At 43.1% G+C, this 12,478-nt stretch overlaps 1 protein-coding gene across 2 annotated transcripts in view; it reads right to left on the reverse strand.

Annotated features, from left to right (window-relative positions):
- Nucleotides 1–12,478, reverse strand: part of dock5 (dedicator of cytokinesis 5) — a 39,625-nt gene that overhangs the window by 15,967 nt on the left and 11,180 nt on the right. For both annotated transcript variants that reach the window (XM_083644553.1, XM_083644554.1), the window contains exons 2-17: nucleotides 11,503–11,586; nucleotides 11,219–11,259; nucleotides 11,078–11,133; nucleotides 10,202–10,298; nucleotides 9,790–9,938; nucleotides 9,503–9,638; nucleotides 9,249–9,406; nucleotides 8,657–8,738; nucleotides 7,916–8,045; nucleotides 7,147–7,219; nucleotides 4,573–4,715; nucleotides 3,822–3,947; nucleotides 1,517–1,641; nucleotides 812–910; nucleotides 276–348; nucleotides 45–148 (exon numbers count right to left, since the gene is read on the reverse strand). In XM_083644553.1, the coding sequence (XP_083500679.1) occupies nucleotides 45–148; nucleotides 276–348; nucleotides 812–910; nucleotides 1,517–1,641; nucleotides 3,822–3,947; nucleotides 4,573–4,715; nucleotides 7,147–7,219; nucleotides 7,916–8,045; nucleotides 8,657–8,738; nucleotides 9,249–9,406; nucleotides 9,503–9,638; nucleotides 9,790–9,938; nucleotides 10,202–10,298; nucleotides 11,078–11,133; nucleotides 11,219–11,259; nucleotides 11,503–11,586 (1,676 nt within the window). The remainder of the gene's footprint in view (nucleotides 1–44; nucleotides 149–275; nucleotides 349–811; nucleotides 911–1,516; nucleotides 1,642–3,821; nucleotides 3,948–4,572; nucleotides 4,716–7,146; nucleotides 7,220–7,915; nucleotides 8,046–8,656; nucleotides 8,739–9,248; nucleotides 9,407–9,502; nucleotides 9,639–9,789; nucleotides 9,939–10,201; nucleotides 10,299–11,077; nucleotides 11,134–11,218; nucleotides 11,260–11,502; nucleotides 11,587–12,478) is intronic.

Genomic DNA, 12,478 nt, shown 5'->3' on the forward strand with positions numbered 1-12,478 from the left:
ATCGAGAGAGAGAGAGAGAGAGAGAGAGGATTCTGCAAGCGCACCTTGTAGACGTTCAGGTCGTGCCGGCCGTCTCGGAGCGTGGTCCCGTCCCCTTTCATGAGGCGGACGAACGCCATGCCAAAGGGCTTCTCCGATTTGTCCCTAGCTGAAGGAAACACGGGAACATCATGTAGCAGAACAGAGCCCCACACAGCCCCACCTAGCCCCGTTCACCCTGGTGGAGGGATGACATATTACAATGCAGCTGCTTGTCAGACAAAGAAGGCACTCACAGTCCTGGGATGACCTGTGTCGAAACATCACCCTCAGGTGACAGCGGCCCACATCTTCAATGGGGATTGTCACCTTGCAGGGGGGGGGGGGGAGTAAAGAGGATTGAGGAGAGTGTGAATACAGGACTATAATCATACAAGAAGCACTATCTGGTGTGAGATTATTTTTTATTTTTCCCCTCCCATTTTCATCCCCTTCCCCCAAGAGCGACCAGAGGAGGCACTAGTGCAGCAACCAAGACACACACCGACAGACACAGCCAATTGTGCCTGTATGGACGCCCGGCCAAGCCGGAAGCAACACGGGGGCTTGAACCTGCGACCCTCGTGTTGGTAGGCAGGCAGGGAATCTACCAGCACTGCACTACCCGGACGCCCCCGGTGTGAGATTAGTATGACTAGCACGTTCTGTGCCAATATTTACCGCAGAAGATGATTTCATTATATTTCGGCAAATCCATTTGAGGAAGTAACTGGAGGACTTGGGGCAAAGTACTGAGCTGCTCGTGTCATGTGACTCCTCTGTGTGAGCTTACCTTCACCGTTTCATTCCAGCATGGCTGCTTAACCTGGTAGTAGATGACAGACTTGTACTCTGTGATCCCATCATACCCGGCCCCAGGAAATATTGCTTTCTACAAGAGATTGAGGGAAGGAAATGTGTATACATGATCATAACCAACAATATCAATTTACTTTATTTTGCAATCAACTTTGACCGTCAAGGATTTGTATCAAATTTGTAAAGGATAAATACAAACAAAATAAAGATTAAACCAAAGCATTATTAAAGGAACACTCCGCCCATTTTCAAACAGCTTTGTATCATTAGAACATCAGTAGTATATCAGAAAACTGTAAACGGTTTTGAAGTCTGTCATTTAATTTGACAGTTATTGAGTGTTAAAGTGTGGACCAGTGACATCACTGGTCCACACTAAATCAAATGAATAACTCATTAACTAAAATCAACTCTCAATAACTGTCAAACTAGATGAATGATGAATAGTTTGAAAGTTATTGAGAGTTGATTTGAGTTAATGAGTTATTCATTTGATTTAGTGTGGACCAGTGATGTCACTGGTCCACACTTTAACACTCAATAACTGTCAAATTAAATGACAGACTTCAAAACTGTTTACAGTTTTCTGATATACTACTGATGTTCTAATGATACAAAGCTGGTTGAAAATGGGCGGAGTGTTCCTTTAAGTCCAATGACAATGTATTTGGCGTCTTACCTCCATGGGATTGCCTTCTTCATCGTGCACACTCATTATGACCTCCACATTTTTCGGTGTCTTCTTTTTGCCACGATCAAACTCTCCCTGCACCAAGGTCACATATATATCGTTCCTCACGTTTCCTGGAGAAGGAGCAACAGAAGCTCAGGTGGACTTGCCAAACCATTGGTTTTGTACGCAATTACAATGTTGCACATGCACATTACACATTACAATGCAGCCAGCATGTGTAGTGCAATGTCCGACAAGATAAATTACCTGACGAGATCAAAGAAAGTAAAAAATCTTGCGCAATTCAAAAAAAAAGTATAGAAACATTATTCTGGAGAAGTATAGACGTGATGGTACATAATTAGGACTTATGGGACACTTGTATTTCTTGTAGTATGTTTGGTATTAGCTATGTATGTGTAATTATATGTATAGGTGGTAGGTAGCCTATGTGTGTATGGGCATGTATGTATAATTAGGAGCATGTGCTATATGTGTGTGTAAATTAATGCATGTATGGTATGTATCCATGTGTATGCATATGTACTGCATATGTTTACATATAACGTAAAGGTATAAGGGTAAGGGCATTTAACACAAAGGACTTTGGCAACTATCGTCCAATATCCATATTACCCTGTTTCTCAAAGATCTTGGAAAAATTGGTTTATGTAAGAATCTCCAAGCACTTAGCTGTTAACAATATCCTGTATAACCATCAATATGGCTTTCGCAGGAAATATTCCACCGAGCATGCATTGCTGCAACTTGTCAATAACATTTCTTCAGCTCTGGACGGAAAAAAAATTGCCCTTGGTGTTTTTCTTGATTTAAGCAAAGCATTTGATACCGTCAACCATAAAATCCTAATTTCAAAACTCAATAGATATGGAATCCAGGGTGTTGCCCTCAATTGGTTGATCAATTACCTGGATAATAGAGAGCAGTTTGTTTATTTAAATGGTGTCTCATCTACTAAATCAAGTATTCTTTTTGGGGTTCCACAGGGATCGATCTTGGGCCCTTTATTATTTTTAATTTACATTAATGACTTTCCTATGTCTTGTAATAACCTTCTCCCCTTATTATTTGCTGATGACACTAGTCTTATAGCTGTTCATGATGACTTCAAGTCTCTCATCGCAAGTGTAAATGATGAATTATCAACTGTTTCAAATTGGTTCCAGATCAATAAGCTAACTCTCAATGTAAAAAAATGTAACTTTATGATATTCTGCAACAAAAATAAATCGTATGCAAAAGAAGAAGCCAAAATATCAATTGACGGAACTGAAATCCTCCAAGTATCACACACCACATTTTTGGGTGTTGTTTTGGATGAAGGTCTAAATTGGAAGCATCATATTAATCAAGTTTGCAAAAGATCAATGAAGATGCTTGGCATACTGAAAAAGGTTTGTCCCCTGATCAATTCCTCTGCTCACTTGACTTTGTATTATAGTTTTTTATTTCCATATATGAATTACTGCAATATTGTCTGGTCTGCAACTTATCCAACTTACCTCAACAAATTACTGATAATCCAGAAAAGATTCTTAAGAACGATCTCTCGGTCTAGTAGACACGAGCCATCTGCACCTCTTTTTATGAAATATTCAATATTACCCATTCACAAACTCAATGTTTTTCACTCATGCTTGTTTGTGCATAAGTTTATCAACAGTAAACAAGATCTTCCATTTACCTTTCATAATTTCTTTATTTCTTCTTCTGATTTTCATTCATATTCAACCAGGCATAGTGGCAATCTTCATTTACCTTTCTGTCGAACATCTGGTCATCAATTTAATATCACATCTAGAGGTCCAAGACTTTGGAATGATTTGGACGTGTTTCTGAGGTCCACATTATCTTTCACATCCTTCAAAAAGTTATTGAAAAAACATCTTATGTCTTAACCTTCAATGTCATTATTTTCCATATTATGTAACCATGTTTTCTTTTATGTTGTTTATGTTTATAGTTTTTCTATGTTGTAAATGTCTTTGTTTATCTTGTGTTTTACGTATCCACTGCAGTAGATGATGGGAGTGGAACTCTGTACAAGCCCTTTGGGCTTCGTTCCCTCCTTGCACTGTTTTTCTTTTTAAATTGTGCTAAATAAATCAAATCAAATCAAATCAAAATCAAACAAGCTAGTTAGCTTCAGCCCTAAACCCTTTCGGTCAGCCTTATGTATCTTTTGTTTTCTGTGTTTTTTTTTCTATTCTGTGAATATTCTTTTCTTTCTGATCGAAATAAACTAAACCAAAAAAAAAAAAAAAAAAAAAAAAAAAAAAAAATCAGGCACCTGGGAGGATGATTTCTGGAAAGCCCATCTTCCTGACGACGGCTGTGGTGCGGTCCACAAAGTGGGGGTACTCCTTCCTGACCTGAGCGAGGTCTCCAGGGAGGAGTTTCAGGGTCACAAACAGTCCTGCCCGCAAAAACATGAAGAAACGCAATGAGATAGACACAGAAAGGATAGACTCTGTAGGAGACCCCCACGCATCACTTATTTGGCCCATAACAAAAAAAGGACTACGCAGTGTCTATGCAGGCTTCGTCTTACCCTGGCCTTTGTGAGTGGGTTAGGGTTATTTTACCCTGGCCTTTGTGATTGGGTTAGGGTTATTTTACCCTGGCCTTTGTGAGTGTGTTAGGGTTATTTTACCCTGGCCTTTGTGATTGGGTTAGGGTTATTTTACCCTGGCCTTTGTGAGTGGGTTAGGGTTATTTTACCCTGGCCTTTGTGATTGGGTTAGGGTTATTTTACCCTGGCCTTTGTGATTGGGTTAGGGTTATTTTACCCTGGCCTTTGTGAGTGTGTTAGTGTTATTTTACCCTGGCCTTTGTGATTGGGTTAGGGTTAGGGTTATTTTACCCTGGCCTTTGGGTTAGGGTTATTGATAGGGATATTTTACCCTGGCCTTTGTGATTGGGTTAGGGTTATTTTACCCTGGCCTTTGTGATTGGGTTAGGGTTAGGGTTATTGATAGGGTTATTTTACCCTGGCCTTTGTGATTGGGTTAGGGTTAGGGTTATTGATAGGGATATTTTACCCTGGCCTTTGTGATTGACCTCCCGAGTGGCAATGACTTTGTTGAAGACAGCGGTGAGCGGCTCGTTCTCGCCGATGACTCTAGATGGGATGAGCGGAGACATGATGAGCTGCCTCTGACGGATGTAGGTTTCCATAGCTATCCTGGGAGAGGCAGTTCAGGATGAGAGAAAAGACAAATCTGCTGCGAACTCTGCCGACAGCTGACAAACAAATGAGTGGACAAGTAAGTTTGCCGAGGCAACGCTAGGAAATCTGAGGTTAGCGCCAATGAAACAGACAGCAATAGGAAGTGAGTGCCATAAAGTAGAAGCCTATTTATATGCAATCTTGGAACCCAGAGTCTATTTTTAGTGGAAAAAAGACTCTGGGACAGCCCTACCTTTTTCCCCAGCTTCCTGTACAGCGCGCCTCTCCTGCCACCGTCACTTCCTTTTCCATGTGCGTGCTCCACTGTTTACAGTCTAAATAGCAACTTGCGCCGTGACTTTCCAGTCATTTTCCACTGTTGTTGTGAGACGAGTTGACGTCTTCTATGCAGTTTTAACGTTATTAGTGAACAGTCGAAAATGGACGCGGAAAAGGAAGTGACGGTGGCAGGAGAGGCGCGCTGTACAGGAAGCTGGGAAAAAAGGTAGGGCTGTCTCAGAGTCTATTTTTCCAATAAAAATAGACTCTGGGTTCCCAGATTGATTTACTGTATATATGTGCACATCAATCTATACAATACAGGTTGGTTTAAGCCATGCTATTACAAGAAAATATCATTCTTCATCCATATTTCCATCATAAAAACCCTCACTTTTCATTTTACCCATTCCTGAATGTGGAAGTGGAACATAAGTTAACAGTGTTGAGGCAATTACTGTATATACTGTACCAAGAGATTCACAAGATTGGAAACTTTGAAACGATTGTCCTCATTACAATGAGTCTGTCGCAGGGAACACTCAGCACAGAGTCAATGGGATCCTTACAGTAAATCCTTGCTATTTATTGTCGAGCAGAAAGAAAATTGCCTGTCATTGTCCAGGAAACTTTGACTCGAGCCTTTAGGGGACAGTTAGCACTAGGCGTAAGCAGCGACTGTGCCAAAGTCTAGACTGGAGTCCAGCCCTGCAGATGCAAAACACGTCTGCATTGCAGGTCAGAAAAAGTCTCAAAAACCCATGTTGTAGCATTTAAAAGAATCGTTAAAAACATTTGATGAGCCTTCGGCTAACGTTCATCAAAACATTCTCTCTCCTACTGAAGTATTTGCTTTGGTCCGTCACTTCTCCTGAGTGAACTCGGGAAGAGGTGAGGGTGTGGGTGAGCTGAAGGTGACTGTCACCTCTGTGTGAATACGCTGACCACTGTGCTCATCTAATAGAGATGGATTCTGACTCAAACAGGCAAGAAGATGGACTTTGAACTGCTGACAAACATGACGTTTCACACGAGTCCTGAAAGTATGGTTATATATGGTTTTGATGTTGACGCACTCAATCGGGATATTTTGGGGCTCCTTCCATCTAGGGGGCACTGTCAAAGTGGATCACCCTCATCCCCCGCCACTGTGCGGCTGACAGGAAGACACATCCTCGACGCCGATTTTTGAGAAGCACCAACACACAGGATTGCAAAAGGTTTCATGCTCGTCCTTCACAATGTAACACAGGGAAGTTGAGTGGCATGCCCTTTAAAAACAGTGGCTCTCAACTTGGGGTCTGGGGACCACCAGGGGTCGTTGAGGGGGTTCCAACGGGTCCCCCAGTAAATTGATGAAGTGTTACACCTCACCATTATTTAATTTACAAGAAGCTAACACAATTAGGAAATGTAGAACAATGATTATTTTTGACGATAGCTTATCTGTTATCTCTCTACAATACAGATGGAATTCTGGACTAGAGGTGGAATGATGTGAAAATTTCATATCATGGTTATAGTGACCAAAATCATCACAGTTATCAGTATTATCACGATTTGTTAAAATGTGCTGAAAATGTTTCAAAAAGTACTAAAACACCCACAGAAATAATTTCACCAGGTTTTATATTGAAAATTCAGATTCAAGGATTGATACACTCACTGAAATCATTTCTCCAAGGCTGCGCGTCTGCATTTGGGAGACGGTTGCCAACTTTGGTTGATGATGGACAGTATTTACCATGTTTTTCAAAGCACTGCAATCATGGTAATCACGGTACCACGGTTTTAATGATACTGAAAATGTGAAACGGTACGGTTATCATATGGAATTTGATCACGGTTATCATTCAAACCGGTTATCGTTACATCCCTATTCTGGACAAAATCATAGCTAACAATTAAAATGTCAGATTTGGGTTCAAGAGACAAAATCTCATCAAATAGGGGTCTGCGGTTCTAACGTGGACTCAATTTAGGGGCCTTGCTATGAAAGAGGTTGAGAATCAGTGCTTTTAAAACAAAATGTGATGAAAAACAGCGAGCAAATGTAACTCAAATATTCCTCCTATTCCAATTCCATTCCACTATTTGTACTGGATTGCATTGGGTTTGCGAGGCAGCGTTGAGCATAAGCGGTGTGTGACAGCATCAAAAGACTCACTGCTGAAAAGGAATGAAATGCTGTTTGTCCTCATCATCTGTTTTCCCATGGGCGATATCGGTTATGTCCATCACTGCAATGACAAAAACAATGGGAGCGTCATGGCGCGGTGGCAGACCGGTGTCAAGGATGAGCCAATTTTCTCGTTGCAATCAATGCAATTGTCTTGTTGTTGCCAAGACTTCAGCAAGAGCAAGCTGCAAGTTTCAATATCCCAGAAATTAATTTTTCTCACTATAACTGTTTTCTTTGTCGGGGGCTCACTGACGCACTCGTTGCCTAGCACCGTGGATTGGACAGCGCGGATAGTAAGACAGATTGAGGGTCCTTGATCTCCTGCTGGCAGTCGGCGACGCTGCTGAATTGTGCATTCCACCCGGTTCTTTTGTTAAATCGTTTTTTTTATTTTTATTCCTGGCTACGAAATAATGTGACTTCTGAGTTAAGCATTCCTACGGACTCTGGTTTCAGTCCATTTGCTGGGACACCAGAGGAAACCGTTTCTCATCAGACCCCACTAATCACCTGGCCAAAAACAGAAAGACGGTTGCTAAACCAATTTCCACTGACTACTCTGCCAAGGCAGCGTTGGGGTATTTTCCAGGTCAGGAAGCAGGTGTTCCGATCTCATCCGGCACACCATGCTTCTCCTTTTCTTTCATTTCTTCTTACAATTGCAATAATATATTTTTGTGTAGTTTTTGCGATTTATTTTTTAATGCGACTTTAACAGCTTTGCAAATATGGGGACATTTGAAGAGCATCTTACCCGCCACACCGAACGGTCTCCTTAGTCCTCCGGTGTGTTTCTTTCCCTCTTTGAGCTCCATGGAGCCCACTCTGATGATTTGACACACCAGGAAGAGCCTCTGTCTGATCAAGTCACAGCTGCTCAGGTCCTGAACACAAACATGATGATTTATAGGAGGCAGCCATGGACCAAATACACATTCAACATTCAATCTTTGTGTCCTTTCAGGCGGTATGGCATATTGTATGGCTGCCGCTGTAGAGGAGCCCGGTAGTGTATACTGTAGGGCCAGTCAGTGTACCAGGAAGCAGTCGCTAATACGATGAAATACATGAAATAAAGCCCTCATACTTATCACTTTACAAACTTGATGTGTTTATTGTCCTGGATGCTGCTGTAAGTCAACACATTCTCGACTTATGAGATTTGAGGAAGTAAATGTAACTCTATAATCCCCCAAGCATTTTGTCTTGACGAATGTGGTTGTCACATTAGATTCGCCACTTCCTGGTGGTAAACATGCGACCTGCTAGTGTGATGAGGAGCCGCCACCCATGCAAACAGCAGCGATATGCATCGGGAGGGCAAAATAAATGTATTAAAAATATCCAAGATGTGTCATTCGTGAATGTGAGCGACTCAGTAAAACCTCTCTCTAAACGAGGTGTTATCCAGGGGCATTTCATTGCAGCATTGCGACTGCTTTGCATTCAAATCTACAGCAGAGGCACTATCGGCGGTGAGGTGGAATCCAGTTACCGTGAAGAGTGCAGGCAGGTTGTTGAGCTTCTCAATTTCTTTAGGCATGCCCATACTGTCCCAGCGCACCAGGAAGTTCTCACTGTATGAATTTAAATAACAATCACAGTTAGTCTATCCAATGCATATCTTATATAACGTTAGAAACTTAAAAAAGTATTCTCGCTGGCGTATCTGGCGGGGAAATCCATAGTGTCAAGAACATTTTTGAAAAGAATTCATTTATGTAATGTGTTTATTGATCCCTGTAGGACGATTCTCTTTTATGCTTGCTGTCCTCCGGGGAGGTCAGGGGTCGCCTCCCACCCTGCAGCTGGTAGAGACTCAGCGTCTTGAGCAAGGACACTTCAGCAGGGTGGGAAGCTTTTAAAACAAGCAGATAATCCCTGATAAGAGGCGACGAGATAGGTGCAGGTTCTGTCAATCTGTATCCTGCGGGTTTATACGCGCAGTGGGATTTCTAGACATTTCTGGGTCTGACCCCACAAACTGAATGACAGAATGACTTATACATGTCCAACAATTAATCTGTGCTGAATCTAACTCAATTTTAATCACAGATCAAAGATTTAAAAAAAAGGGAGGGGCTAACCTGATGAATTCAGACTGGTCAGGGTCGTAGAGAGACATGAGCAGCTCAGCATCTTCTCCGATGTTACATACAAAGTTTTTCAGGTTCATAAGGAGACTGTAGGTGTGGATTGTACTGAACAGGGACTGCCGCCTCATCTCCAGGTTCTGTTGCCGCGTCTGCAATAGACCACGGAGACAGACGTTAATCAAAATGGACCCGCTAGCACGGAGGAGGCAAAGTGAGCGATAGCATCAATAAAAACACAATCATGCCTTCTCCTCCTGTATCCTGTCGTCGATGCTGCGGGATGCGGTCTCGTGGGCCCGGAACAGACTGACCGTACTGGTGTAGTCCGGATCGAGCGTGTTTCCTGCTTCATCTCGCACCACCAGGTCCAACCCCAAAATCCTGAGCCACACGGAAGAGTCAAATTGCCTCGGATGAGTTTACAAGGGCATCATCTCAGCGCCATGACTCACTCAAGCACATAAAACTTTACAGCAGCGTTTATGCCAGCATGCAATTTCATTGCGCTACAGAAAGACAGTGGGATTCATACCGGTTCCCATAATCAATCTTAGCCGTGACTTTCTTTCTCAGCTCCACAAGGTCATCCTTGGGCAGCGTTCCGGACACTATCTGAGATCGATATTCGATGAGGCTGTAGGCCATCTGCTGGACACTCCTGAACAGCGTCGTCTTGTTCGCCTGTCGGGCAAACAGATAAGACACCGTTCACTATGAACAATACATTCACATAATCTCCAAGTAATAGTGACAGTCAAAGTGAGGAGCAGAGTGCACAGTATGGAAGCAGAGAGGAGCAGAGTGCACAGTATGGAAGCAGAGAGGAGCAGAGTGCACAGTATGGAAGCAGAGAGGAGCAGAGTGCACAGTATGGAAGCAGAGAGGAGCAGAGTGCACAGTATGGAAGCAGAGAGAGTGATAAGAGAGAGGTCATCTACACATACCACATAGAGCTTGTGCCAGATCTGGGCCCATTCTCGCAGAGTCGCCCCAAGCTCCTGCACCAGGGGTAAGTCTGCTGGGATAATTATTTCCTGCTGGCTGCCAGCCACAAGGAGGGAAGAACACAATGTTGGAAAAGCGCTGCATCACTCACAAGACGATGTCACTGATGATATTAGCGATGTCGTACTGAAATTTGAACGTCTGGGGTCTCTAGATTTTTGTCACGTGGGGTCAAAGTGGGGTCACAAGCCAAAAAAGGTTGGGAGCCCCTGCACCAGTGAATCCTAACTTGCTATAATGACAAGTGCGCTGTAGGGCTGCACAATGAATCGTATTTTCATCGTCATCGCAATATGAACATACGCAATAAACACATCGCAAAGACTGCCTGAAACGCAGTGAATAACAAAAGCGGTTTTATTTACATGCGTCATGCATTCCCCCTCAGCATCTGATCGTTTTGTCTTGTGTTGTAAATCCAGCATACACTTTCCCTTTACAACAGCGTGCTGCTCCACCCCTCTGCCAAAGCCCAAACACGCTGTGTGTAGTTTCAGCTAGAGTCAGTGTGTATTTAATTTCTTTATTCAGTGGGCATAGGCTATGTTTGGGGTCTATGTTAGCATTATTAAAGCAGAACGACATAGGAACTGTATAGCTAATATGCATACTTTAATATTTGTTTATTTATCGCAAGTCGTACTGTCATCGCTATATTGAACAATGTTATCGCACATTGCAGATTTTCCTCATATCGTGCAGGCCTAGTGCGCTGTTATGTTATTGGCTAAATGACACGGTGGGGGCGGGGCAAACCCACAGCAAAGTGCATTTGTCATCAAGCTGATAGGATGTGTACTGATTCATGATCTCACCCTATTCCCTCAACGGTGGCCTCCTTCAGGTGGATGTAGGAAGCTGGGAAAATGCCCTAAGGAAAGAGTGGGTTTAATAACAGTATATATTCTAACAATAAATCTGGTTATGGGATAATGTGGTGCTGACGATGGCCGTACCCTCTGTGATTTGTCCCGTAGTGTGTAGCCCCTATACCAGCCTGAGGAGATAGAAGATCGACACAGTAAGTACAGTGAGGGAGGAGGAGGGGAGGAGACAGGACAGGAGCGGTGGCAGTACAGGCTATCTGCTAGAGATCGCAGACTCATTTACATTTTGCATAACATATTGATCTCATTGCTGGTTAGTTCAACGTCTATCCTGAAGGTCTTGTGCCTGCTTGCTAGGAGCAGGAATAAGGGAGGGATATGTTGGGGCCTGTTGGTTGCTCAGGCTCGCTCACCTTCAAACGTCTCCAGTATGTGCACCGTGTCGCCCACCTGCACACACAGCTCCTGCTCTCCTCGGGGATCATAATTGTAGATCGCTAAAGGAAGGAAGCAAGACTGTCTCATTATTGGCACCACAAACACACACAATAATAATAATAATAATGGATTGGATTTATATAGTGCCTTTCAAGACACTCAAAGCGCTTCACATATCAGGGGTGGAGGGAAGGGCAGGGAACTCAACTCATCCATCACCGACGCAACCATGCAGAGATACTGATATAGAGAGTTACTGTTAACAACAAAAACTTTGTTTTTGACTGACGTGTTTTGTTCTCCGTCTAGGTCAAGGAACATTTAGAAAAAGGGCAAGGCAAAAATCTCGTTTCAATCGCGCAGTGCACAAAAGTGTGTTTCTTAAAAGGTTTTGGACGATGCAGATTTGCAGTCTCTCGGGGGGGGAAAAGAAACCAAAATCATCGCCCCTTTTTTTCCCACCCAGAACCTGGACTCGCAAGCGTAAAAAAACGATCTTCATCTTTGATTTATTCCTCATCTTCTTCTTCCTGTAGTGTGTTTGTGCAGCAGGGCCGTAACAGTGTGACTCAAACTTCTAAAAGCTTCTGAATAATAATTCCAGACTGAAACTCATGGCCCCAGGCTGTGTTCAGAATTAGAGCAAATGGACTGTGCCGGAGCAGGTAGTTTGAGGTTTGGCACAATATCGACACAGTATAAGGAGCAGGAGCTTTAACGCAACTTACATCACATCCGCTCCCTTCTGCTATCACCGAGCCGTCATCGAGGCCTCTGGTCAATAGTTACACTCTGAAGGACCTGCCTGTTGCCAACTGGGTCATCAGTGTTCCCTGCCCTTCCCTACATTCATACTCAGCTTGTTAACCTAAGAGCTTTCCTGGCAGCTCTGTCTCCTTTTCAACTTTCCAAAGGACATGTATGGGAGGGATCACACAAGAATGTGTCTCA

This window comes from Poromitra crassiceps (assembly GCF_964638095.1).
Source record: "Poromitra crassiceps genome assembly, chromosome: 10".
NCBI classification, from domain to species: Eukaryota; Metazoa; Chordata; class Actinopteri; order Beryciformes; family Melamphaidae; genus Poromitra; species Poromitra crassiceps.